Source organism: Suillus subaureus (assembly GCF_016647635.1).
Source record: "Suillus subaureus strain MN1 chromosome Unknown BJ212scaffold_31, whole genome shotgun sequence".
NCBI classification, from domain to species: Eukaryota; Fungi; Basidiomycota; class Agaricomycetes; order Boletales; family Suillaceae; genus Suillus; species Suillus subaureus.
Window position 1 is genome coordinate 369,323 of NW_024538587.1, and position 26,408 is coordinate 395,730.

At 45.1% G+C, this 26,408-nt stretch overlaps 5 protein-coding genes across 5 annotated transcripts; 4 read left to right on the forward strand and 1 right to left on the reverse strand.

Moving 5' to 3' along the window:
- Positions 1-542: 542 nt before the first annotated feature.
- BJ212DRAFT_1219116 (uncharacterized protein) lies at positions 543-1,007 on the forward strand (the record flags this gene model as incomplete). Its single annotated transcript, XM_041329348.1, has 3 exons — positions 543-703; positions 765-858; positions 912-1,007. Coding segments are annotated over 3 exons (351 nt in total), but the record flags the coding sequence as incomplete, so codon positions are not given.
- Positions 1,008-7,234: 6,227 nt separating this feature from the next.
- On the forward strand, positions 7,235-9,010 carry BJ212DRAFT_1302242 (uncharacterized protein; the record flags this gene model as incomplete). The annotated part of the gene is made up of 10 exons (XM_041333234.1): positions 7,235-7,414; positions 7,439-7,541; positions 7,685-7,748; positions 7,804-7,859; positions 7,902-8,110; positions 8,173-8,328; positions 8,428-8,521; positions 8,588-8,613; positions 8,667-8,824; positions 8,932-9,010. The coding sequence occupies 10 exons, from the start codon at positions 7,235-7,237 to the stop codon at positions 9,008-9,010; spliced, it is 1,125 nt and encodes a 374-aa protein (XP_041189707.1).
- Positions 9,011-13,216: 4,206 nt separating this feature from the next.
- On the reverse strand, positions 13,217-13,423 carry BJ212DRAFT_1226616 (uncharacterized protein; the record flags this gene model as incomplete). Its single annotated transcript, XM_041329460.1, has 1 exon — positions 13,217-13,423. A coding segment is annotated over one exon (207 nt), but the record flags the coding sequence as incomplete, so codon positions are not given.
- A 5,759-nt stretch (positions 13,424-19,182) lies between these two features.
- Positions 19,183-19,374, forward strand: BJ212DRAFT_1236018 (uncharacterized protein; the record flags this gene model as incomplete). The annotated part of the gene is made up of 1 exon (XM_041329535.1): positions 19,183-19,374. A coding segment is annotated over one exon (192 nt), but the record flags the coding sequence as incomplete, so codon positions are not given.
- A 3,610-nt stretch (positions 19,375-22,984) lies between these two features.
- On the forward strand, positions 22,985-23,877 carry BJ212DRAFT_1302244 (uncharacterized protein; the record flags this gene model as incomplete). Its single annotated transcript, XM_041333235.1, has 3 exons — positions 22,985-23,097; positions 23,221-23,343; positions 23,397-23,877. 3 exons carry the CDS (start codon positions 22,985-22,987, stop codon positions 23,875-23,877), a joined length of 717 nt encoding a protein of 238 aa, XP_041189710.1.
- Between the last annotated feature and the right edge of the window lie 2,531 nt (positions 23,878-26,408).

The window sequence follows — 26,408 nt, forward strand, 5'->3', positions numbered from 1 at the left end:
GGCCCTGGAATTTTACGTCCATAGCACTGGTGAACTCCTTACCAACAACACATATCATCCTGCCAACTCCCATCAAGCCTGGAGAATTTTTGGCTCCACCTGCTGCCAGTAGGCCACATCACTGCATGGTGACATTCAGTCTGTCAACCACTGGATCTTATGTTGAGTCTGATTTTGCAATGGATAATGACAGTGCACCTGTTGCTGGTCGATGTTCAATAGAGACAAACTCTGCACTTGAAGAAGGTTTCACTGCATTGGATGCCATTGTCATTGACACTGCAAAGAATATGAACATGCCCTCTCACCAGGTAATCAGCCTGTGGATGAAGAGTCAAGGTTGAGTGATCAGTAACACTAACTACTGGAACCTTTATGTGGGGTACTTTGAGGACTGCATGCACCAGGAACTTGCAAGGCTTGGTGAAGATGCTCCTCCCCAGGATGGTTCAATGACACCAAGTAAATGATCTGTTTTTCTGCACACTATTCACTCCATGCTGATTATTGATTTTATAGGCACTGGTGTTTTCCGTCAGTGCTACAAGCACTTCAAAATCACCTACCCAGATTCTTATCAGGATATCCTCAATACCTACAAAGAACTTGACATGCTGTCAGATGCTCCTCAAACCATCACACAGCACACACAAACATTTCAGAAGCTTACCAGGAGGGTAGGAAGCATCATGAGTGATCTCATGTTGTAATATTTTGTTGACGAGCTGAATGTCCTGCCTGCAGCTTGACCGAGCTGCTACCAGGCAAGGTTTTGAGGCTGCCCTGGTCATGTGTGGCAATATTGTCAATGAAGATGCATCACTTGGCCATGTTCACATGACACCTGGTGCTAGTGGTGTAAGTGTCACCAACCTCAAAATTCTTCTCACAATTTTTAATACTCTCTGTAGTTCTTTGAGAGGCACTGCCAAGCCAGTGACCATGTCATCATCGGGCACATGAAAGCCCATGTATACAATACTATGTCACTTGCTACCGTGGAACAGACCTTCAAGGCCACTGAAGGGGATCAGGAGCAGGCACCGATAGAGGTCTTGGACATGAGCTCATCTGATGTAGGTGAAGAGAAGGACACATTAAAGTCGCTCAAGGCAGGGCTAATCAAACAAGTTGGTTCATAGCACATCACATCTCACAGTGAGATCCTGACAATTTTCCCCAGCGGACCTCAGTAGCAAGTTTGCAGATAGACCCTTCCCATAGATATTGATGCCTAGCTCACTTGCTAATGATCATCTACGTATTGAGGGGTACCCCATGTACTTAAGTTTGATGCCAGGAGAGTCTCACAATAGTAATTCATGGAGTAAAGGTGTTGCAGGGCTCATGCAATGCGAGGTCAATGAACTCACACTCACATTGAAGGCAAAGACAATGTGTGTTGTCAAAGTAACAAAAGCCATTGGAGGTACATGCTATAGCCTTTTGAAATCACTTGAGCCCTTGACAGTTGCTGTGATAGCCTCCAAGGAGCCCATCATCATTGGCAAGGCACCTCCTGCAGACTCTCCCTTTCCAAACACGAGGTGCATGTTTGTTAACAGGACTTTTGATTATAAAGGCCCTGCATGCCTTCAACCCAGCTCTGCCACAACTAGGAAGAAGAAGCCGAAGGTCCCCTCATCTAGTACACAGACTGATGGTAACACAGATATCACAGCTATGGACTCTACAACTGCCATCCACTGCAACACCAAATTGTGTCCTGAAGTAGTTATACCTCCATCATGTCCATTCAAGCTTGCGAAGCACCCCCCCTACCAAACTGGTTGTGATAGAAGTTCAGTCTAGTCCAGATGGTGTTGATGAGCCTCATGATGGTGATGGTGATGATGATGATGATGATGATGATGAGGAGGAGGAGGAGGAGGAGGAGGAGCCTCTCAATGGTTCTGGTCATGAGATCCCCAGTGAGGATGACAAGGACTATGATGATTTTTCACACTCATGGAAGTGGAAGTTGAAGGCTAGAGGTGGTGCACAAGCTACAAAGAAATGTGTACGATCAATTGAGGAGTTAGAAGGGAAGATGGTCATTAGGAAGAAGCCAAGTGTGAAGGCTGCTGGCAAAGCTCATGCCAAAGGAGGGCACTCATCTCCTGTCATGGTGGAATCATCAGGGGACGAACAACAATCACATCCTACTATAGGTGAGTCTTCTATGATCATTGCAGTTCAGCTGTGATCCTGACTTATGATTATACAGACAATGCAGCAAAGTGCATTTGTGATGGACCTCCTGATGTTCAAAAAGGTATTTGCTACTCATACATGTTAAAACATACTAACATGAGCCTAGTGCCACATGCATGTCCTGTGCCTAAGGGAAGGCAACCTGTTCTGACCAAGTCCATGCATCTCCTGCAAGAAGACAAAGACTTGCGGAACAACAATGGAGCTGCACACTCCAAGACCTCTGCTGATCATCCATCATCTGCACAAGTCATGGAAACACCTACTCTTCTGGCAGTTCTGTCTCCCACACACAGCTCAGATCACCCTGCAGAGCTTGCACCAGATGATGGGCAGTCTGTCCTTGTCCCAGATGCCCCTCTCCCACTACCTCAAAATCTGCTGCAATCTTCATTGGAGAACACACATCTCAGCCCCTCACTTTCTGGCCACAATGTACCAGACTCTCACTATGCTGACTCATGTGGGGCAGACAACACACACTTGTGCGAGCCTCATGACAATTGGCATTCTCACAATCGCAGTCAATCATGGGAGGCTCATAATGCAAATGACGTCCATGACCTCCCACTCAATGATGGCCACAACCTGCACCCTCACTGAGACAACTCTCCTGCACTACATGATGACCATCACCACCCCAATGATGGTCCACATGGTGTGTACATGTACCATGAGGACTTAGACTGACATGCATATACCAGGCAACCACAACCAGGAGGAGACTACCCTTATCACAGGGAGTATCCATATTACAGTGACCAGAGCACAGGCTATCATGATGCCACTGGGTATGGGTGATCATACTATCGTGATGCGTGGTACCCAGACTGTTAATTTCTTGATGACTGCTTGCATGGACCTCCCCCGCTGGATATTCATGGAGAATACATGCATCCCACAAGTCGCAAGGGTCATGCTAGCTATGAGCATGCATATCAGCGCCAGCCTCCTCAAGGAGATGGATGCCACAACACCCAAAGTCCCATTGCCAATATGCCACTCACCTTACCTAGTCAGGTGACAGAACAAGAACAACGTGAAGGAGCCACCATTCAAAGGTAATTGTGAGGTGTCTGTTGTCTTGCTGCAAAAATCTTGTATGTCTTCTTGTCTAATGCTGTGTTCGCTATCTTTCCCTTGTACCATACAATGTTCCATCACTTGCTACATCTCTTTTGTGCTGCTGAAAATAAACACATTGTTTGGTGACTTACATGAGTGATCTCCTTTGGTGAAATGAGTCAAATATAAGTGCTCAATTGTTGGGTGCATTGTGCAGGGAATAAATGGTTTGTATTATGACATATGAATATAGTAAAAAAAACATAAACACAAGTATCTACTATCAAGGAGCACTTAGAGGTGCAGATGAGGGTGGAGGAGGGTGAGGAGGCTATGTAGAGGTCACACAGAAGCCTCTACTAGGGGAGTGCCAAGAGGAGGAGTGGGAGCACTGAGACTGACAACAGAGGTTACACAAGGGGAGAGGTACTCACAATCCTGAGAGAGGACTCGTGCTCACACAAGAGGTTAGGTCTCAGAGATCTCACAGGAGGAGAGAGGTACTACTATCCTCAGAGAGGTCTCGTGACCTCACAAGAGGGGGGGTCTCACAGACCAGTTTGTTAAGGTCGTACTCAAAGGATAACTGGATCCGAAGGGCTTCGGCCTCAGCTCATGCGCTGTGCCCCTTACCTGAGTATTGCCCCTTATTTCAGGAAGGCAAGGCTAACGTGTCTGGAAGGTCAGACGAGTAGCGTAACGGATCCGGATGACTTCCAGATGAGGGATAAGTATCGTAGGGCTAATCCGGATGAGTCCAGACTAGAAACTAACGGTAATGGACTGTTGGGGACAGAGGTGGATATGGATAGACTATAGGAATCAATCCTAAGTCTCGGAGGGTAATGAGAGTAGAGGTACTCAAGTCCAGAGGACAGGAATGAGCAGAACTAAGATGATATTCAAACTGGGGTACTACAGAAAGTTACAGGAGGTTATATACTATAGGTATCTAATGGAATGATCAATCAGCAGAGTCTGAGGCTATGTACGAAGCATGTGGATAGTCTATTGGTAAGTAGAAACAGATCACAAATCATGAAACAGAAATGAAGCATAGGTAGCGGATAAGGGAGCAGGATGGATATACAGATAACTGAAATACTGGAGTTAGGGGGTTACCGAAAAGAGACAAGCACTGGTTGTGGATTCGGATGAGTTGTGGACCAGACTGGACGAGTGGACAGATTGAATGACGAGATGTTGGAGGGGGATAAGATGTGGATCTGAGATGAGATAAGGGTCGGATCTGAGATGAGATAAGGGTCAGATCTGAGATCTGGATATGCGGATATGACAAGTTGCACTCTACAAGGAAACCTGGTCTCTTAGACCCTGGGAACAGGAGGAAAGTGGTGCCAAGGGTGGGACCACCAATGGTTGCAACCGGACTGAGGTTGTGGTTGCCTTACATTTTGCTAAACTTTGGTTCTGGTTGCCTGACATTGATCAGAAATTCAAGACCAATAAAAACTGGTTGCAACTGGTCACAAGTGAAACTGGTTGCACAATGATACAATAAACTTCTAATTCTAAGATATGTAAGGAAAGCAAACTATGCAGTGACCATATTGTCTGGCTCAGATTGATCCCACTCAACCATATTCTCATCAAGGGACAGCAGCTCTTTGAATTCCTCCAGAAAGACTTCCTGTGTAGTGAAAGAGTTGGAAGCAGCCCTATCTGCAATGGAATCTTGCCATGTACACTTGAGGATCTGGAGTTGCTCAAATTTGTCTGCACCAAATATTGAGCAGTGATCTGTTGCAATCTCTGCACCTGCAGAAAACAATTGTTCACATGGGACTGAAGATGCTGGTATGGCACAAATGTCCATTGTGATTCTTGCAAGGGTAGGATAGATAGATGCATGTCTCTGTGTGATATGAGATAAAAAATATGTTAGAACATATTAGATAGACTCACTGACCACCACTGAACAATGTCTGTCTCTTTTGTAACATCCTCCAGCATATCCTTGAGGTAATGACGAAGCTTGGCTGCCCATCCAGTGTTGTGCTTGTAGACTGCCTGCTGAACCAACATGTGGCGATGATGATCATATTCAGACTCCATGGTTTTGACAGTTGAGACTGTTCAGTCATTGTCAATGGTGTTGGTGGTGGCACATCCTGAGTCTACAAGTGCTTTATGTGAGGTCCAATACTCCTCCATAGTTTTTTCAACTACCTTGAGAGCTTCATTGTACCAATCCTTGGCATTCAGATTCCCAGCAGCTCGTTCCTTGGCTTGTTCTTCAGGACTGCCTTACACCATTTTGATGTATGCAAGTTTGTAGTATGGGTGTAGTACTGCGCATTTAATTAGTCAAAAACACAATACAACATGATAGACATACCAAGCACAAGAATGTAGACTGGTTTGTCATTAAATTTGCCATAGTATTTTCCAATCTTTGCAATACCCCACTGGATAGCCTCCTTGTACAGCATGAACTGTAAATCCTCACTCTTTGATTCCCAAGCTGTCTGTAGCTCCTCCATAGCAGGTATTGCATTGAAGGTTCAACAGCTCTGCTAGGCTTGCAGAGCTAAAGAAAGAAAGATGCCTCTACCTCTGGGGTGAGAGGAAGGCCACCGACTCTCTAGATGTTGGTCAAAGTGTGCCAGGCAATATGTTCAACCCTTAGGGGAAGCAAGGAAAGCAAGATCCACTGGGTGATACCAGGTCAACTCTGGTGAAGCATGTGCACAGGAATGTTGAGCATGTAGGAGCGCGAAGCATGGGAATAGGGTGCACACAGTGCACGAACATATAAATGACTGAAAGATGATGTGAAGACGTTGAAGTGAGGCTGGTGATGAAGATACTGATGCTAATGGACTGCTGCTGAGGACTAGGGCGACGACTAATGCATGCTGGCTGAAGACAATAAATTCTGACTCTAGAGACTAAGTGACATGATGGTGGTTGATCTATCAAAACTTTCTATGCAACAGGTAAGCTGTGCCTAGGTGCGCTCCCAGGGCTCAGAAGCGAACAGGGAGCACTCTAAGTATGTAAATGATGTAAGAAAGGGTCCATAATGAAATGATATATTGTACGATGCTAGAAATGGTCTGATAATGAAAATAAATGGAAAGGGATGCACTAGGGGACTGGTTGGATGATAGATGAAGGCTCCAGGATGCTGCACAACAAAGTGCGACCAAGCGCATGCATGGGAATGTGTCACATGGTGCGGGAAAGCATTGCACCTCTGGCGCATTTTGTGTGAAAGTCATAGCTAGTGAGTCGTGCGCTATACCAATTGTTGTGAGTTGTAATATGCGCAATCTAAGCCTAGAGGAATCTCATTCTCTACAGCGTGCCATAGTGTTGGTTGTTGTTCAGAGGAGAAGTATTGTTGGATATCATTAGCATCCTAAAAATGTCAGTCAAAATTGCTGAAGAGAGACTAGTTGTGACCTACTGACATTATGATTTGTGTATGGTTCACGCACTCCCAGTCTGATGTCTTGAGTGCAAATGCAGTCCATGGGATGTGCTTTGTGACCCGTCCATGGCATTAAATGAATGTGATCGGCCCAAAAAGTTTGTCGGTGGAGGAGACAAAGAGATTGATAGCCTGTCATAGGTGATAGGCGCATCCAAGCATTCGGTTTTTTTGGCACAACCAGACCTGGACTGGTCCTAATTTTAACTGTAGTTCCACAAGACTGGACTGAACTCTGAAAAACTGGTTGCCTTCAGCTGCCAGATCACACTACAGTAGGCTGCAACCGGTCTTTCAAAAACCAGTCCAAGACTGGTTGTAACTGGTCTAGACTTTGTCATACTAGAGGAATGTGTTCTACACATTGTTATATTTGAATGATTCTGTAAGACACTACCAACTAATCAATACTTTGCATCTCCCCACTGCCTCAATCTTCTCTTCAACCTGACCATGAAGTCAACCCATGTGCAATGACCCACAGAAAAGGTCACCACAATGGCATCTGCCAAAGCCAAGCACTCACAGCTTCCAAAGATGAAGCAAGTGTCACCAAAAAGGAAGAATCACAAACAGAAAGCTGTATCAAGCAACAGTGAATCAGAAACCAGTGAGAGTGAGGCTGAACCAAAACATACTTTGAAAAAGAAACCTCCAGGTCCTCCAAAATCTAAGCATGTGCATTGAAACACTATTGATGAGGTTGTCCATGAGAGCCAGGCCAGTGAAGAAGAAATAGAAATTGAGCCTTTCATTGAGGATACTGAAGTTGAAGAGGTAATCATGACTTGTATTATTGTCATCTGTGTGTTGGATATCAGCTCAACATCACCAGATAGGACAACAATGGCTTGCAGGAACAGCACCATGCTACCCTACCTGATGTGCTAAAAACAAACAAACAAAGCACAGCTGATTTACTCACTGTGTTCTTGGATCATTGTACAGTGAAGTTTTGCCAGACTAATGGAAATGTAGAAACATCAAAGGGGCACTGGTGCAACATATGCAAGTCAGTATATCAGATTGAATACTAATATTGATGAGTACTTACATTGCATCTGTAGAGATGATACAGATTTTGTTGCAAAGCATGGAAAACACAAGACATTCCATGTCGGAAGTAATTCTTCATGTCAGCAACACATCTGAAGTCATTATGAAGTATACAAGAGCAAATGCAAAGAACTAGGCCTGAAGGAAAATCACCATGTGATACCACATGATATAGTGAAGCTGCAAGCAAATAGGAAGAAACAAGAGAAGGATGTCCAACAAAATCTAGGCCAGATGTTCCAGAAGTTGCAAAACACAGAGTATTCAAGGGAGGACATGCTGTGCACAGTTGCTGAATTTGTGGTCTGTGATAATCAGGTGAGTGATGATATCGATGATCCATGAGATTGGGAAAATGCTGAAACGGTGTTGTTGTGCAGAGCCTTGTAGTGGCAGACAAACCTGCATTTAGAAATTGTTTGGTGGCAATGCAGCTAAATGCTATACTGGCAGACATACCTTCAACTCATGATGTGTCGGCTTACATCCACAATGCATTCATTGAATTCATCAAGGGTCTCAAGGTCCAAATGCAGGTGAGTACTAGTACTGCTCCATATTCCTCTGAAATATCTTACAAAATGTTTACAGGCTACAACAACCAGATGACTACAGACTTGTGGTCTGTTGATCAGATGAAGGCCGCATTTTTAGGCTTAACAGCTCACTGGATCAAGGCTAATGCCTCTGGTATATGGATGCTTGTTTCACAGGTCATCGCTTTCAGAGGTATATCCAGAGTGCACAGTGGGCACAATCTTGCATGCTATCTTTTTGGATTGTTTGAGTGTGCAGGAATTATCAATGGGCAATCAAGCAAGGTATGTACTCTACCATCCATGTCTCAATTTTTGTGTGCTGAGTTCTGCAATAGCTTTTCTGCATTACTGCCAACACTACTAGCAACAATGACACCACTTGCAACATCATTGAGATGCTATTTCACCACTGCCATATATACAACTTCAATGCCACTCAACAATGTCTTTCCTGTCTTGCCCATGTGGTCAACCTCACTGTCACTGACATTATGTCAGTTATCACATGTATCACCAATGTTGAGACCACAACTGCAATATGGGAGTTTGACCCATTGCTCCCTAATAACCGCATTCTCAGAAACTCACTTGATGTTGTAGCTGTGGTGTGACGATCATACTGGCGCTAGGCACATATGATCACCAGCACAGTTCTTCTCACTACCAGGAAAGGAGATAAAGCACTGATCATTAATCCATATATATCAACTCATCCGCTGTTAGTATGCTCCCTTGAAAACAGGTGTGCACTCCTCCTGCGACCCACACTCCCATTTAGCTTTGGTCTGGTCCTGGGAATCTGTTGTGGATAACACAACTTGGCTAGATACTTGGTAGAATACCTAGCCAATATATGTCTACTAGTCCCACCTAGCTGCTACACTTGCAAGCAAGAACATTCAACCCGAGGGATCTGCTGTCTAGTCAAGTCCAATAATCAGTACTACACAAAGGGTCAAAAGTCCGAAGGTCAGAGATCAAGTCTGAAGGTATGGGATGAAGTCCGATGTGTGGGAAATCAGGTCCGCAGGTGTGGAGATGTGGAGATGGCAGGAGAGTAAGGGGAGGGAAGGAAAAGCATCAGGACTAGCTTGGAGATGTTAGGGAAGGTCAAGTGAACAAGTGACACTCATGTTGGGTCAAGGAGAGTGGGTAAACAGGTATATTGGCAAAGGGTAACTCTAAGGACAGGTATGGGGTGACCAGTATTGGGGATTTCTCTCTCCTACTAAGTGGTGATTGTAATTCTGGTCGCTCAACCCTATATAACTAACTACATGAAAATCCAGAGTCCATAGGCGAAAGTAGTAGCAAAAACATGGGTCCAATAATATGTAGGTAAAAGGCCATGAGGTACTGTGGCCAGTGGGAATCCATGTAATAATGCTGTCTACTCAATCAGTAATGGGAAATAACTGACTACACACCAGTGGGGTTAAGCGGGACTGGACTGGACATGGTAGGACAAGTGCACAGGATCTCTGAGTGGGTCTGATGCATTGGAGATGTAGAGATGGCAGGAAAGTGTCGGAGATGAGTAGGAGATGTGTAGACTGGATGGGGATTGCAGAATGGGGTCCTAGCAGGCCAGCCTGAACATGATCATCACACCATCCTCCCATGTCCTATCCATGTCCACCTATCTCTGCTGGTGCATTCCCAAATGTCATTGCTAAACAAGCTGCAGGTCTTATTACACATTACTCATGTTCCGCAGCACATAATGTCTTATTACATATAGACTCATTGCACACTTGCTAACTACGCTACAATTCTCACCTACACATTCCAGACCTTCATGCACTATGATCAAATGACCGCAGTACATATGATTGAGTTAGTTCCCTTTCCCCTGGACTCAGCTCTATAGGAGAGTTGCTCTTGTGTTATTTTTGTAGACCTTGTGCAATTCATTCTGTTTGCTCATACTTGACAATCTTGCGCAATTTGACTGCTCTGAAGTTCTGTACTGCTAGGACCTTATACTTAGGCTCTTGCAAGAACACCTGACCTGCAACTGGTAACTTAGTATGGTGAAGGTTCAACAGCTCTGCTGGCTTGCAGAGCTAAAGAAAGAAAGAAAGCCTCTACCTCTGGGGTGAGAGGAAGGCTACTGACTCTCTAGATGTTGGTCGAAGTGCACCAAGCGATGTGTTCGACCCTTAAGGGAAGCGAAGAAAGCAAAATCCATGAAGGTGACACCAGGTCAACTCTGGTGAAGCACGCTGGGAGTGCTGAAGGTTCAACTACTCTGCTATGCTGCAGAGCAAAAGAAAGAAAGAGGCCTCTACCTCTGGGGTGAGAGAAAGGCTGTTGACTCTCTAGGTGTTGGTTGAAATGCACCAGGTGATATGTTTGGCCCTTAAGGGAAGCAAAGAAAGCAGGATCCATGAAGGTGACACCAGGTCAACTCTGGTGAAATGTGCTGAAAGCATGTGTGCAGGAATGTTGAGCACGTAGGAGCATGAAGCATGAGAATAGGGCGCACACAGTGCATGAACATAAATGACTGAAAGATGGTGTAAAGGCTTGAACTGAGGCTGCTGAGTGGAGACTGATGATAATTGACTGCTACTGAGGACTAGGGCGACGACTCTGATGGATGCTAACTCATGATGATCAATTCTGACTACTAGACAATGACTACTGACATGATGGTGGTTGTAGGTGTATTTGTATATAAAAAACTTCCTAGGCAACAGGTAAGCTATGCCTAGGCATGCTCCCAGGGCTCAGAAGCAAATAGGGAGCGCTCTATGTATGTAAAATGATGTAAATAAAGGGTCCATGATGAAATAAGATATCATATGATGCCAAATATAGTCTGATAATGAGAATAAATGGGAAAGGACTCACTAGGGAACTGGTTGGATGATGGATGGATGCTCCCAGATGCTGCGTGACATAAGGTGACCAAGTGCATGCACAGGAATGCATCGCATAGTGTGGGAAAGTGTCGCACCTCTGGTGCATTTTGCAGGAAAGTCATAGAGGGTAAGTTGTGCACTGTACCAATTGTTGTGAGTTGAAATATGGGCAATCTACACCTGGAGGAATCTCATTCCTTACAGTGCACATGCGGGAATGTTGAGCGCGTAAGAGCGCGAAGCGTGGGAATAAGGTGCACGCAGTGTGTGAACGTATAAAAGACTGATAGATGGCGTGAAGGCATGAACTAAGACTGCTGAATGGAGACTGATGATAATGGACTGTTGCTGAGGGCTAGAGCAATGACTAATGCATGCTGGCTGAAGACAATAAATTCTGACTCTAGATGACTACTGACATGATGGTGGTTGTTGTATCTGGTGGTGGTGGTATCTTCATCTTCTGACTGTGCAACATCCTCTCCTACCAGGTATAATCTGGATCTTCTTCAAATGCAACCTGGTGGTGGACTGGTAACCAGTGGAATGAATTCTTGCACCTTGCAGTACAAGTTGAAGGCGCGCCCTAATGGGGCGATGCGAGGCACATGGAGGTGCTCTAGGGTCAAGTAATGTGCGCTTGAGCTGCGCACACAATCGCATTTTGGCGTATTGTTCTCTATATCCTCTAATGTGAGGATTGGCTGATATGTGGTTAGAATATTAACATGAGATGAATGATAAGCGAAATTAGGCACAAATATTGCGCGACTGCATCTGATAGACTCTTTGTCAAGGGCCAATTGGCACCAAGACATAAATGGATAGCCCTTGATAGGGCTTGCGAAGACAATATTAACATCATAGGCAGATGAGCAGAAAATGCAAATAAAGGCAAAATATGCGAAATCAAAGATGATAGTAAATGTGATAGGCACGTGAATATGCGCAAGGCAAGTGTGTAAGTCGCACCTAGGCGTCAGATTAAGGTGAGACCAATATGAGGTCCAAGAAAAGTGACTTGAAATTGATGAAGCAGTAAAAATGCAATAGCAGGAAGACTCTTCTGCAATGATAGGCGCATATAGCACAGGAATATAGGCACATGGCGTGCAAATGCAGCACATGAATGACAAACTAAGAACAAAGTGATGTGAAGATGAAGGCAAGATATTTGTGATGGGTGAATGGCTCCTTGAGAGTGTAAGATGTGAAATGAATGAGAAATGTGATGGTAGGTGAGGATGAATATACAGTGCCTCTAAGCACACAACCTGCGCAACCTCAGGCACAATACAGCACTCTGAAGGCGCCTCAGGGTCGCCTGAGACATACTCTACTTGGTGGATAGGCAATGTGATGCACAGATGTTTCACTGGCAGATGATAGTCACTGTATGCTGAAAACGCGAAATGTGCGAAATCTTCAGTAACACGTGGGGTTACCAGAGACATACTCTGGTCGGATAGCATCATGTAATGAGTCTCTGACACTGCAGGAGACTCCAGGATTGGCACAGTAATATGCAATAGATGTTTAGAGTCATCCCTGACTAAAGGTAATGAGATCTCTTCCAGAGGTGCTTCTGGAAGACTTGGGGCAGTGTTAAGAACCATGTTGCTCAAGGGGGAGAGAGACTGACTCAGAGGGGCTTGGCCTCAGCTCGTACGCTGTGCCCCTTACCCGAGTATGTGCCCTTCATTTCAGAGGAAGTCTGATGATGGTCCGACAAAGTCCGGAGGACTTCCGGAGGCTGGCTACTCTGCTGGAGAGTGCTAGAGGACTTCCAGAGGAGCGTGGGAAATGTCCGGAGGAGCGCAGGAGAGTTCCAGAGGAACGCAGGAAGTGCTCAGGAGAGTTCCCACTGCAAGGTAATACTTCTACAGGAAACAGGATGGAAGGATAGGAGGTCTGAAGGTCCAGAGGACAGGAGGACAGGAGGACAGGAGGACAGGAGGACAGGAGGACAGGAGGACAGGAGGGCAGGATGATGGAGGACAGAAGGACAGGATGTCCGAAGGTACAGAGGGCAGGATGTCCGAAGGTACAGAGGGCAGGATGTCCGAAGGTACAGAGGGCAGGATGTCCGAAGGTACAGAGGGCAGGATGTCCGAAGGTACAGAGGGCAGGATGTCCGAAGGTACAGAGGGCAGGATGTCCGAAGGTACAGAGGGCAGGATGTCCGAAGGTACAGAGGGCAGGATGTCCGAAGGTACAGAGGGCAGGATGTCCGAAGGTACAGAGGGCAGGATGTCCGAAGGTACAGAGGGCAGGATGTCCAAAGGTACAGAGGGCAGGATGTCCAAAGGACAGGAGGATAGGATGTCCGAGGGTTAGGAGGATGGAACGTCTGAAGGTACAGAGGGCGGAATGTCCAAAGGACAGGATGCCTGGAGGTACAAGGGACAGGAGGTCCGGAGGTCCAGAAGGAATAGGGGCTACATCGGACTTCATCTGATGTAGAAGCAAACAGAGGTAGACTACCCTAAGGTAGAGTCAGAGAGACAAGGATTGGACCTAAGTCTGGAAAGAGGGTAAGTGCTGGAAAGGTGGAGCTCCGGCCTAGGGAATCAATCCCTAGGCCTGATGAGTAGGACAGACTTAGTGGACCAAAGTCCAAGAGAGGATTGGGCAAGTCTAAGTTGATATTCAAACTAAGGAACTACAGGAGTATCTACAGGGGTTATATACTGAACAGTATCTGAGGGGATCAGTAAGCAAAGGAGCAAGGCTATGTATGAGCATGTGGAAACACATTAGTAAGTAAGACAGAACATAAGTAAATGAACTCAGAGATGAAGACTCGTACAAGGATCAATAAGCAAGACAGAAGAAGAGGTAACCGAAAGCTGGAAAGCAGAGAATGCCTAAATGGGGATAGGCGCAGGATCTCAGACAGAGGGTGGGAATAGGTCCAGAGATCTGGGGATCCGGAAGACAAGGTGGATACAGGACCAGGATATGAGAAGGTGGATAGAGTCCAGAATCCAAGATGAGGTGAAGTCCGGATGTCTTGCTGGATGGAGTGTACATAGGGTGGATGGGACAGGGGGTTATGGTTCAGGCTAGCAGTGGAGATCCGATGGTCCGGAGCTCAGGGGTAAATCCAGAGCATAGTCGATCCTGCTGAGGTGTGGAGCACACAGTGGAAGGGGATCTGGGAATGAGTTAGATATGAAGTGTGGTCTGGACGTAGGCTCAGAAGGTGTGGGAATATGATGGAACATGGGTCCAGATTGTGGGATATGACAGGCAGTGATGATAGGCTTGCATATTTTGAGCTGGGGCAGGATACCTTCAGCTACTGGGTTCTCTGGTTCAGGTATGGGTTCTGGAGGTGCACACATAATGGGCGCTTTGATATGAATTGGTGATGATGTGATTTCATCAAAGGGCACTTCTTGGGAGACAGAGATGAGGATGGGGTTAGTGATACTTGAAGCGCTTTGAGGCGCTATAGGCGCAGTATAGGGGTGCACTGGAGCACATTCTGGTTGCTGAGGTGTGCATACAATGGGCACTTCAATGACAGCTGGTAGTTGGGCAAGTTTGATGACTGGTACTCCTGGGATGACTGGAATGAGATTAGCAATACTTGGGGTGCATTGAGGCGCTATAGGCACAATCTCTGGTAGCTCTAAGGTGCATTCTGGCTCCTGAGGTGCGCACATAATGGGCGCTTGGATGGTGGGTTGTGTGTATGCATTTGCTCCAGTCTCTGGATACATAGACATAATCTCATTAGCAAAATGTTCGAAGTTACCTTGTTTATACTCAGGCAATCCCTGCCACAGCTCTCTGGAGTCTGCATCATGAGTATACTTGAGAACATACTTAATGCACTGGGTGCCAGATAGGTTGTTCTTCTAGCCAAGTCGATCTACATGCTGTAAGTGTGTGAGGACCGCAAATGGGTCTCCTGTGAAGCATGGCACATTTGGGTACCTGGGCCAGGGCATTCCATCTCTGTTGACCAGGTCGCTCATGGCACATGAATGTGTGAGAGAAGTGCAGGAAAGTGCGAAAAAGTGTGGAAAGGCAGAAAGGCAGAAAGGCAGAAAGGCAGAAAGGCAGAAAGGCGGAAAGGCGGAAAGGTGGAAAGGTGGAAAGGTGGAAAGGCGGAAAGGTGGAAAAGGTGAAAAGTGCGAAAAAGGTGGGAGAGAGTTGAAAGGGTACATGGATAAGCTGACTGTTCCCCTTGCAGTGGGCTCCAGTTGAAGGTTCAACTACTCTGCTAGGCTTGCAGAGCTATAGAAAGAAAGAAGGCTCTCACTCTGGGGTGAGAGGAAGGCCTTCTGACTCTCTAAATGTTGGTTGAAGTGCACCGAGCAATATGTTTGACCCTTAGGGGAAGCAAGGAAAGCAAATATCCACAAAGTGACACCAGGTCAACTCTGGTGAAGCATACTGAAAGCACGTGCGCAGGAATGTTGAGCATGTAAGGGCATGAAGCATGGGAATAATGTGCAAGGAGTGCACAAATGTATAAGAAACTGGTGAATATCATGAAGATGTGATCTGAGGCTGGTGATGAAGAGACTGATGATAATGGACTGCTACTGAGGGCTAGGGCGATGACTCTGATGGACGCTAACTCATGATAGTTCTGACTGCTAGATGCTAACTGACATGATAGTGGTTGGTGTATGAAAAACTTTTCTAGGCAACAGGTAAGCTGTGCCTAGGTGCGCTCCCAGGGCTTGGAAGCAAATAGGGAGCACTCTATGTATGTAAGTGAGATAAGGACAGGGTCGATGATGAAATAATGCCATACAAATACTAAATATGGTCTGATAATGAGAATAAATGAGGAAGGACTCACTAGGGAACTGGTTGGACGATGGATGGATGCTCCAGGATGCTGCACAACAAAGTGCAACCAAGCGCAGGAAGAGCGTGGGAATGTGTCGCGTAGTGTGGGAAAGTGTCGTGCCTCTGGTGTGTTTTGCAGGAAAGCCATAGAGGGTAAGTTGTGCACTGTACCAATTGTCATGAGTCATAATATGGGTGATCTAAGCCTAGAGCAATCTCATTCTCTACAGCGATCCTTCTCTTGTGCTATTTCTCTTGTGTCCAGCCACTCTATCAAGCATGGTTGATTTCGCATGTGTTATATCTACCACACCAGTATCCGGCATTCACTGCACTTGCACATATCCTCTAGTATTCATCTCGTGCTTGTGACACTAACACCAGTTGATTTCTGCCTGTGCTCATGGTTGATTCTTTGACATAGGAATTCGAAGGTATACATACAGCCTGTGCTCTATTTTCTTAGGCCACTATAGATTACAACTCCTTTGCTCACTTGCTTCCCTTGCATATATTTGAAGGAAGTGCTTCAATAGCAGTCCTCTTGGGCCGATCTACTAACTTGCACCTCTTAGGATAAGTATGTGCTAGTTGCTAACAGCCTAGTACATATGTCTTCTTCATAGTGGTGCATACACTTGCCATTAAGGTACATTTTCACTGCTGCCCATAAGTTCTATCATCTAACATATCTTACAGATTCAGTCCTCAGGTCAATGCATTGAATATTTTGAGACCTTGCAAGTCAAGTGTGGGATTGCGATACCACTCAAAATCCCCCTGCACAGTAATGTATGCTGGGGAACAGCTCATGGAATGCTTGGATGCGCCTATCACCTATGACAGGCTATCAATCTCTTTGTCTCCTCCACCGACAAACTTTTTGGGCCGATCACATTCATTTAATGCCATGGACGGGTCACAAAGCACATCCCATGGACTGCATTTGCACTCAAGACATCAGACTGGGAGTGCGTGAACCATACACAAATCATAATGTCAGTAGGTCACAACTAGTCTCTCTTCAGCAATTTTGACTGACATTTTTAGGATGCTAATGATATCCAACAATACTTCTCCTCTGAACAACAACCAACACTATGGCACGCTGTAGAGAATGAGATTCCTCTAGGCTTAGATTGCGCATATTACAACTCACAACAATTGGTATAGCGCACGACTCACTAGCTATGACTTTCACACAAAATGCGCCAGAGGTGCAATGCTTTCCCGCACCATGTGACACATTCCCATGCATGCGCTTGGTCGCACTTTGTTGTGCAGCATCCTGGAGCCTTCATCTATCATCCAACCAGTCCCCTAGTGCATCCCTTTCCATTTATTTTCATTATCAGACCATTTCTAGCATCGTACAATATATCATTTCATTATGGACCCTTTCTTACATCATTTACATACTTAGAGTGCTCCCTGTTCGCTTCTGAGCCCTGGGAGCGCACCTAGGCACAGCTTACCTGTTGCATAGAAAGTTTTGATAGATCAACCACCATCATGTCACTTAGTCTCTAGAGTCAGAATTTATTGTCTTCAGCCAGCATGCATTAGTCGTCGCCCTAGTCCTCAGCAGCAGTCCATTAGCATCAGTATCTTCATCACCAGCCTCACTTCAACGTCTTCACATCATCTTTCAGTCATTTATATGTTCGTGCACTGTGTGCACCCTATTCCCATGCTTCGCGCTCCTACATGCTCAACATTCCTGTGCACATGCTTCACCAGAGTTGACCTGGTATCACCCAGTGGATCTTGCTTTCCTTGCTTCCCCTAAGGGTTGAACATATTGCCTGGCACACTTTGACCAACATCTAGAGAGTCGGTGGCCTTCCTCTCACCCCAGAGGTAGAGGCATCTTTCTTTCTTTAGCTCTGCAAGCCTAGCAGAGCTGTTGAACCTTCAATGCAATACCTGCTATGGAGGAGCTACAGACAGCTTGGGAATCAAAGAGTGAGGATTTACAGTTCATGCTGTACAAGGAGGCTATCCAGTGGGGTATTGCAAAGATTGGAAAATACTATGGCAAATTTAATGACAAACCAGTCTACATTCTTGTGCTTGGTATGTCTATCATGTTGTATTGTGTTTTTGACTAATTAAATGCGCAGTACTACACCCATACTACAAACTTGCATACATCAAAATGGTGTAAGGCAGTCCTGAAGAACAAGCCAAGGAACGAGCTGCTGGGAATCTGAATGCCAAGGATTGGTACAATGAAGCTCTCAAGGTAGTTGAAAAAACTATGGAGGAGTATTGGACCTCACATAAAGCACTTGTAGACTCAGGATGTGCCACCACCAACACCATTGACAATGACTGAACAGTCTCAACTGTCAAAACCATGGAGTCTGAATATGATCATCATCGCCACATGTTGGTTCAGCAGGCAGTCTACAAGCACAACACTGGATGGGCAGCCAAGCTTCGTCATTACCTCAAGGATATGCTGGAGGATGTTACAAAAGAGACAGACATTGTTCAGTGGTGGTCAGTGAGTCTATCTAATATGTTCTAACATATTTTTTATCTCATATCACACAGAGACATGCATCTATCTATCCTACCCTTGCAAGAATCACAATGGACATTTGTGCCATACCAGCATCTTCAGTCCCATGTGAACAATTGTTTTCTGCAGGTGCAGAGATTGCAACAGATCACTGCTCAATATTTGGTGCAGACAAATTTGAGCAACTCCAGATCCTCAAGTGTACATGGCAAGATTCCATTGCAGATAGGGCTGCTTCCAACTCTTTCACTACACAGGAAGTCTTTCTGGAGGAATTCAAAGAGCTGCTGTCCCTTGATGAGAATATGGTTGAGTGGGATCAATCTGAGCCAGACAATATGGTCACTGCATAGTTTGCTTTCCTTACATATCTTAGAATTAGAAGTTTATTGTATCATTGTGCAACCAGTTTCACTTGTGACCAGTTGCAACCAGTTTTTATTGGTCTTGAATTTCTGATCAATGTCAGGCAACCAGAACCAAAGTTTAGCAAAATGTAAGGCAACCACAACCTCAGTCCGGTTGCAACCATTGGCAGTCCAATTCAGTTGCCAGTTTTTTTTCAGTCTTGCAACCAGACTTTAAAACACTACTCCCAAGGCCATCTCCATGCTGTTTCCATCAACATTCTGCCCTCCAAAGCATCTAGCTTATGTTGAGTGGTTCTCTGCCTTTCATGCACCTGAACATAACCACAGCCTATACAAAGTCTCATGCATCATCATGAATGAGCAATGCTTGGCTAGTGTCATACCTATTAACAATGTACATCATAGTGCTCATTTAATTCTGCATTTAGGTCATGTTGCTCCTTGTGACTGGACTTCTGCTAATGTCCTTGACAAGTGCAAATCATTTTTCCTTAATTTATACTTGGATAGACACACTTTTGTGACTTTGCGCTAGCTATGCACAATTTTTGATAAACTAGAGAGCCTAGGTCAAACTTTAGTAAATTTTTGCCAGCCTAGCAAGCTTAGGTCAAACTAATGCTAATTTTTCTAAATTTCTCTAAGTTAAAACAGGAGGGTTTTCTTGATGCTAGACTGAATATTTCGCTGCCCTATCCATAATATCAATTTCTATTTATGTATTTCAAAGAAAATCGCAACCAGTGTTTCCAAGATCTAGAGAAATTCCCGCAAAGCGACCAAGTAACCAAGTTCCAAGTGTATAGTAGCCAAGATGTGTACATAGAAATAAAAATTCTCATTCAGGAACATAAATGAAAAAAGCAAGTCAAGAAGCAGGGTCATGAGTGACAAAGACAAATAAGCTAGTGAGCAACACATGAACATGGATAAGTTGTAACATCCATCAAGAGGACATCTCTGCCATAATCCCCCCCATCTTGTACCTCTTTAAGACAGCATGGAATTGAGCATACCCATCAAAAAAACTGATGTAGGCATCACAGGCCTCAGTATGAGGTCTTAGGCATTCAAGGATATTATGATGTGCTTGCACAGTTTTCTCAATGATTTCATGCAGAGCATCCTGTTGGTCAGTGCATGAGAGGCTGCCACACATGACAGGTAGTTTGTGGTGTCACCTTCAATTTCTTCTTTGTAGTATGGTAGTATATTGCTGAAGAACAGCAGGTCAGCAAGAGGTCCAATAGGACATAATTGGTGTATTTACTTCATGTAATTGATGACAATGGCTAGATCCAGCATGCATTGAACATATTCCCAGAGTGGGAGCATGGAAGGGAAAATAAAGAGCAAGTATGCAGTTTGCACACCCAATATCATCCTCATATAAACAGGGTAGGATTGAGCCTCTGTCAAAATCTGTCAATACAAAGGGTCAGCAATCCCAGCTGGCTTCATTGAGAGAAATACCATGCCTGCATGTCTTTGGTTTCGTTATCAAGCATAATAGAAGACATAAAATTGAATACAGATGCAACAATCAAATTTGACACAGGTGAAGAATAATGGAAAACAATGTCCCACAAGAGTGCATCAATCACATTTAGGACTGGATTGCCTTGTGACTGATTGCTCACAAACTGCCTGTAGAAACTATGCATGTGCACTAAGTCTTCTCCCTTATCCATCATATCGTCAATGCAGGTGATGAGGACAGTGATCAGGCAGATCCACATCCTGGTTGCACAGTCAGGAAGGTAGGTGTAAGTATTGAACATGGCCACACCAACAGCCATGTATGGGCAGAGGGAATATTTTCCATCCATCAGAAAGCCACAGTTGATAGCCTCCTGGTAGCATTCAGAGTATAACACTTCATCAATAGTGATGTTCACAATGTTCACATATGACAGGCCACAGTGCCAGAGGAAATTGGCGATGGCCTGGAGGATGCTCGCTAGCCTGACATAGATTCAAGAGAATAAGGTCCAGACACAGAAGCAGGGAGGGAAATGTACCTCATCATTGCTAAGAGTGGGTGTGGTTAGGCTGTTACTTGTCATTGCAAGAATATTTGGTGAGCAAATGGTTGGAATATACCTGGTACTTATACAGTTAGGTCGGTAATGATAAGTTACCAGTGACACTGACTATCTGAAATACCAGTAGTTTGTCAGTCCACCATTCCTGCTGGCCATGTTTCAAACCCTATTTGTCAGAGGTTCAGCTCACAAGCACTAACTGTTTTACCTTGCAGCTGCAACATCCAAGAAAGTTCTAATACTGTAGAGATATGCACCTAACTTCATCACACTGTCACAGGCCCAATGAATCGAAGCTATTTCAAGTAACTGTCACATGAATTCAAGGTCATTGAAGGTAATTTGTGACACATCGTCAAAATACAAAAAAAATGTGTAGGATATTATCAATGTTGCCAAAAGTTGTTGTATTGAGAATTTGCAGTGCATCTGCATTTTCCTTGACCATCCAGGACCATAGGGAGCTGCACCATAGGGAGTGCTTTATAAAAAACAAAGCTGGCAGATGATGTGTCGGGTTCTAGCACTGTGGGTAGGTCAAGGACAAGCAACTCAGCAACAGAGGGGCTGTGGGAAGGAACAATTGTGCTAAACTGCGCAGGGATAGACAAGAGATCTTGTGTTTGGTTGCATAAATTCAAAGGCATGATGGTGAAAGGGAACTTTGAGGCAAAATACTTAGACTTTGATGCATTGCAAGGTGCTCATCAGACTCGAACATTGGGGGATTTGCATCACCATGACTTTGCAGAAACATAGAGAGAAGACGCCACATCCTCCAAGTCAGATGGGAGTGAAGGTAGTGAAGGACAATGGAGTCCACAGTGTCACACATGCATCAGCCAAAACGAAGCTAATTGGGGGACATCACACATCACACCCATCTTCAAAGCTTTGAAGCTAATGCTCAGTTGGTCACACTCAAATCACATCGAAGTTAGGTGCGTATCTCTACAGTATCTTGTACAAACCATCATTTCTAGGTACTCCAGGTCTGCATTATGATGCCTGAATTTTTTTTGATGCGCATTGACCCCAATGTCAACGTTTCATGAACTTTGTTGAAATATTACAGGGAATGATTGAGGGAACCTGAATTCAGGAAAGTTTGAAGGTTCTGCCCGTCCCGTCCATTCTGTCCCATCTGTCCACCTCACCCACATCATCCAGGTCATCTGTCAACAGTGATCACACTGAAACATACTGCTAACAGTGGAAGTTGGGCACTTCTGGTGTGCTGGCGGGTACTACTGGAGAAGACCACAGTGATCCAAAGTACATGAAATTGCATGTCAAGGTGAGCAGCGCCCAAAGGAATCAGATTGATAATTTGTTTGCACAAACATGACGAACAATGATGAGCAGCATCCAGCCTCAGGCTTGAGCGTTGTGCTGCCCTGTGGCGAAAATCGAAGTTCCGTAAATAAATTCAGAAAGACTGAGATTTCGGATGGATAGCCAAATTAGGCCAGGACCCTTTCCAAATTTACGGTATATACGGAATGATAGTAGGGGTACTCTTCGAATTTGCATGAAGGTGCAAGTTTGACATGTACGAGTGACCATGCACATGCTTCAAACGACGCTGATTTATTGAGATGGCTTAAATGATTATATACGGCCATGTTACTTTTTCTTCCAGACTAGTTTACCACGGTTCGAGACAGTCCAAATTAATTTCCAGTACTAGTATAGTTCGTTGAGACACAACAGCATCAAATGTTGGCATTGACTGTGGTAAAGCGGCGTGTTGAAATGTAACCTAACGCATTTGCACGCTGGTTCGATGAGCTGTAAGCGCTGTGAGCTCTACCTTGTCATCTACCCTACATCATCGGATGCGATGTTATCGTTTATTCACTCCGGTGGTTCACGAGCTGTATGATCTTCCGTCTTATCAATCCCTCCGTGTCTTCCGAGTCAAGGCATACTGGTTATTGCCTCCAGTGAGTTTGTCGCGGCTTGCCTGTACTGGTTTAATAATTTCTTGTTCAATATCTACGTCTTTCCGAGTCTAGTCGTCAAATCACCATGCAAGCTCTTAAGTTCCAGAAGACTGGGTCCTTCGATGAATTGTCTCTGGTTAACCCATATTATGTCCCGGTGAGACCCTCGTACGCGTCAGAGCTACCGGTATCAATGGGGTAAGCCCACAACCTGGGTCATATCACGCTAGTACAATAGTATTCTGACCCATCATTAGTCCGATGCTGCAGGCATCATAGGCATGCTTCCATTTGTGACCACACCGCGCATTTCCGGCGCAGATTTCTCCAGGAAGTTGTCGAAGCACTCGACGCATCTGGTGCCTCGAGTCAAGAGTGGATTGAAGCAGAGGTGTGGGGGACAGGAAGCGAGATAAGCTTCACTTCGGATGGAACATTTTCTCGGTACGTATTTTACATGCATTTGTCTCTTGTTTTCCGGACGGATGGCTCTTCAGATACGTTACTGTCCTTATCGCTGCACTGAACCGGAAGCCGGCATCTCTCGACTACTCTAGGGCTGGTGCCATAACCCTGCCGTGGTTATGTGCCTGTATTACAGTTGACACACTTGCGAACGTCAAGGAGGGAGACAATATTATTATCACTGGTACAACCGGCCGTTCGACAACACGATTTCACAGTGACACCATACGGCACCGGTCGTGTCGTGGTCATGGCTGTCCATGCAAAGGATGGACTATTCCCCGTCAACCTGCGGACATTTTATACAAAGGCCCTTACGCTACAGGGCATGAAGTGAGCTCATTGGAGGTCAAAGAGGTACTGGACGACCTTGCGAAGAAAATTGATGGTGGGCTGCTAGAGGGGCCGAAGGAGGTCAATGAAATTGATATGAGGAACATGGACAACGTGAAAGGTGCTCCACAGGCGATTCTAACTCGAGCTTCTCATGTTCGTTTAGTCATTTCCCCCTGAACGTTCCCCAGCATCTGCGCACTTCATAGCATTTCTGCTGCCGCTTCGATATCATTATGGATATTTAATAAAACAAATCACCAAGTATATTCATGATTTGAACTCCATGTAGACATTCTGGATAAGTTCAGCTTGCCACTGGGTACAAGTGTGAGCGGGCGGTTCACTGACTTCCAGTAGTGATACAATAAGAAATGGGTTTATCTACGTAAACCTCGTCTTAGATATACTTTGAAATACCATAACTAAAATACATACTACGACGGATCAATATCTCCTGCATGCAGAACACCCGGCAAGCATTTTGCTACACAACACTGCTAGTTGGTACATGTACACGCTCCTGGAAGACAATCGAAGTCATGCTAATGTCTGCGTCGGAGTTGGCCACGAGTTTTGCATGATATTCTCGAACGCTAAAGATGAGGCGCGGTCCCAGCACGAACATCTGCATGCTAAATAAAATTTGAAGAACACCATAGAATATCTCAACCCCCACAGAATATGAACTCTGCAGGAATGATGAGCAGTGTTTACAAGCAGATGTCAGCGACAGATTGGCGCACCGTGAGCCCTGGAGAAAGATTCTCGACTAACTCAAGGCAAGAGACACAAACAAAGCTAGTACGTGCGGAACTTGAGCAGAAACAGAGAAATACATCTACATTGCAAGCTCACCTTGCAAAATAAAGCATGTGAGATTTTATCAGCACTCTGAAACAATCCTTGACGGTCGATCTTGTCGACGGGCCGAATCGTCGCAGGTCACGAAAGTGTTTCACGGCAATCCAGACTGAAAGACACAGTGCGAGGACCTCCCAAGCAGTGTTGAGCACCCAAACCATTGTGGTCAGCAGCAGGGTATCCCCCTCATATTCTAAGTCGCATATATGTATACCAGAGAGTATCAACTCCTCTGGTGTTCGTCCAATGAGCTGCGTTCTTTAAGTCAACAAGTAAAGCTTACCCCCTGCAATATCCTTGAGTGTTATTGCTACGAGTACTCCACAGGCGATGTTAACGACTGAGAAGGCAATGACAAGGAATATAAGCATTTTTCTAGATCTCTGATACATGGCATATAATCGAACAATCATGATGACTTGCATCGTATTTCAGTTGAGTCAATATCGCTGAGATAATGGAGCTCACCGCCCAACGTGGCAGTTATGACCACATCTGTCCCGTTCGTTGCGTAGTCCACAATATTGCCTGAAGCACCCAATTAGTAATCACCTCGTACTAGGATTAGACGCTCCGACTCACACCTATTGAATCATTATTTTGAGCCACATTCAATATTGAGAATCTCACTCACCCCTACATATGAGTGCATTCAGTAGATGGGAATAAGATAGTTGCAGAATACTCACTGCATCTGTCAGCGAGACCAATGGCATAGAATCTGTGTGGTGCTGGTTCAGAAGAATCGAACACAGCCCATATGAGACATACACAGAATACTGGTACTAATTGTCAGAGATGAGCTATTAGTACAGCACCAACTTTTTAGCCTCAAAAACATACACTGAATATAGTATTCCAATATAGCGTATCTAGAACATTTTCGGGTCAGCACAACGCTATAGCATGACATGACTGTGGTAGTACGAACAGCGAGATACAGCACAGTCATGAAAGACCAGCGTTGCCTCTGTCGTGAATTCATTGTATTCTGCTGTTTTTCTTCTGATGTACGACTCTGTCACTCACCCAGATCAGTTCAATCTATGACACCATCCTTAGCAAGTTGGGTGCTCCAGAAATACCGACGTACCTCTTGTCCGAATGTTAGGACTGGAAATATCATGAGAATATCAGCAGTTTTCGAACACTGTCCTGCTCACCCCAATCGTATACCACCACGACACCGGCAGCAACTGCGAAACCGCAAGCCAATGTTGGATCGAGACATTACTGACTGATACGACGAACCTGTCCAACGGCTTGCCACAATATTCCAACTGATTATCGGCCACCAATTTGGATCATTTGAGACTAGGGTCATATTCGAGGGATGGGTATGACTCGTATGAGCGAGTGGGGGATGTTGGGGGTTATGACGACCTAGTGTCCATGCTAGATATACAACCGTTCAGCGCTTGCACCGCCGAAATCGGTATGATGGTAATGGATATTTGTTCCTGCTTCAATACCCTTGATTGGTTGAAGTAAGTATTGCGATGCGAGATCAAGCAAACGTGGAAGTCCTAGATTAAATTTTTATTTGCAAGCCAGTATCACGGACATGAATACACCATCAGGAAACTTCCACTCGTTGATAATGTTGGTAGCTCATTTCCGACATCATTTTCGGGATGTTCTTGTTGTACTTGCATAAATCGAGGAGTTCTGTATGAAATCGATCATGTGTCACTTACACAGGTCTAAGCGTCAACAAGCTTAGTAAGCATGTGTACACTCTCGGCGTCAAGCCTTGCTAGTATCTCTCTCGGTTCAACTTGATCCGCTCCACAAGCTATTCACTGCATTTGTGCCCCTCCACGCGGTACATCTTCAACGTTCCCATA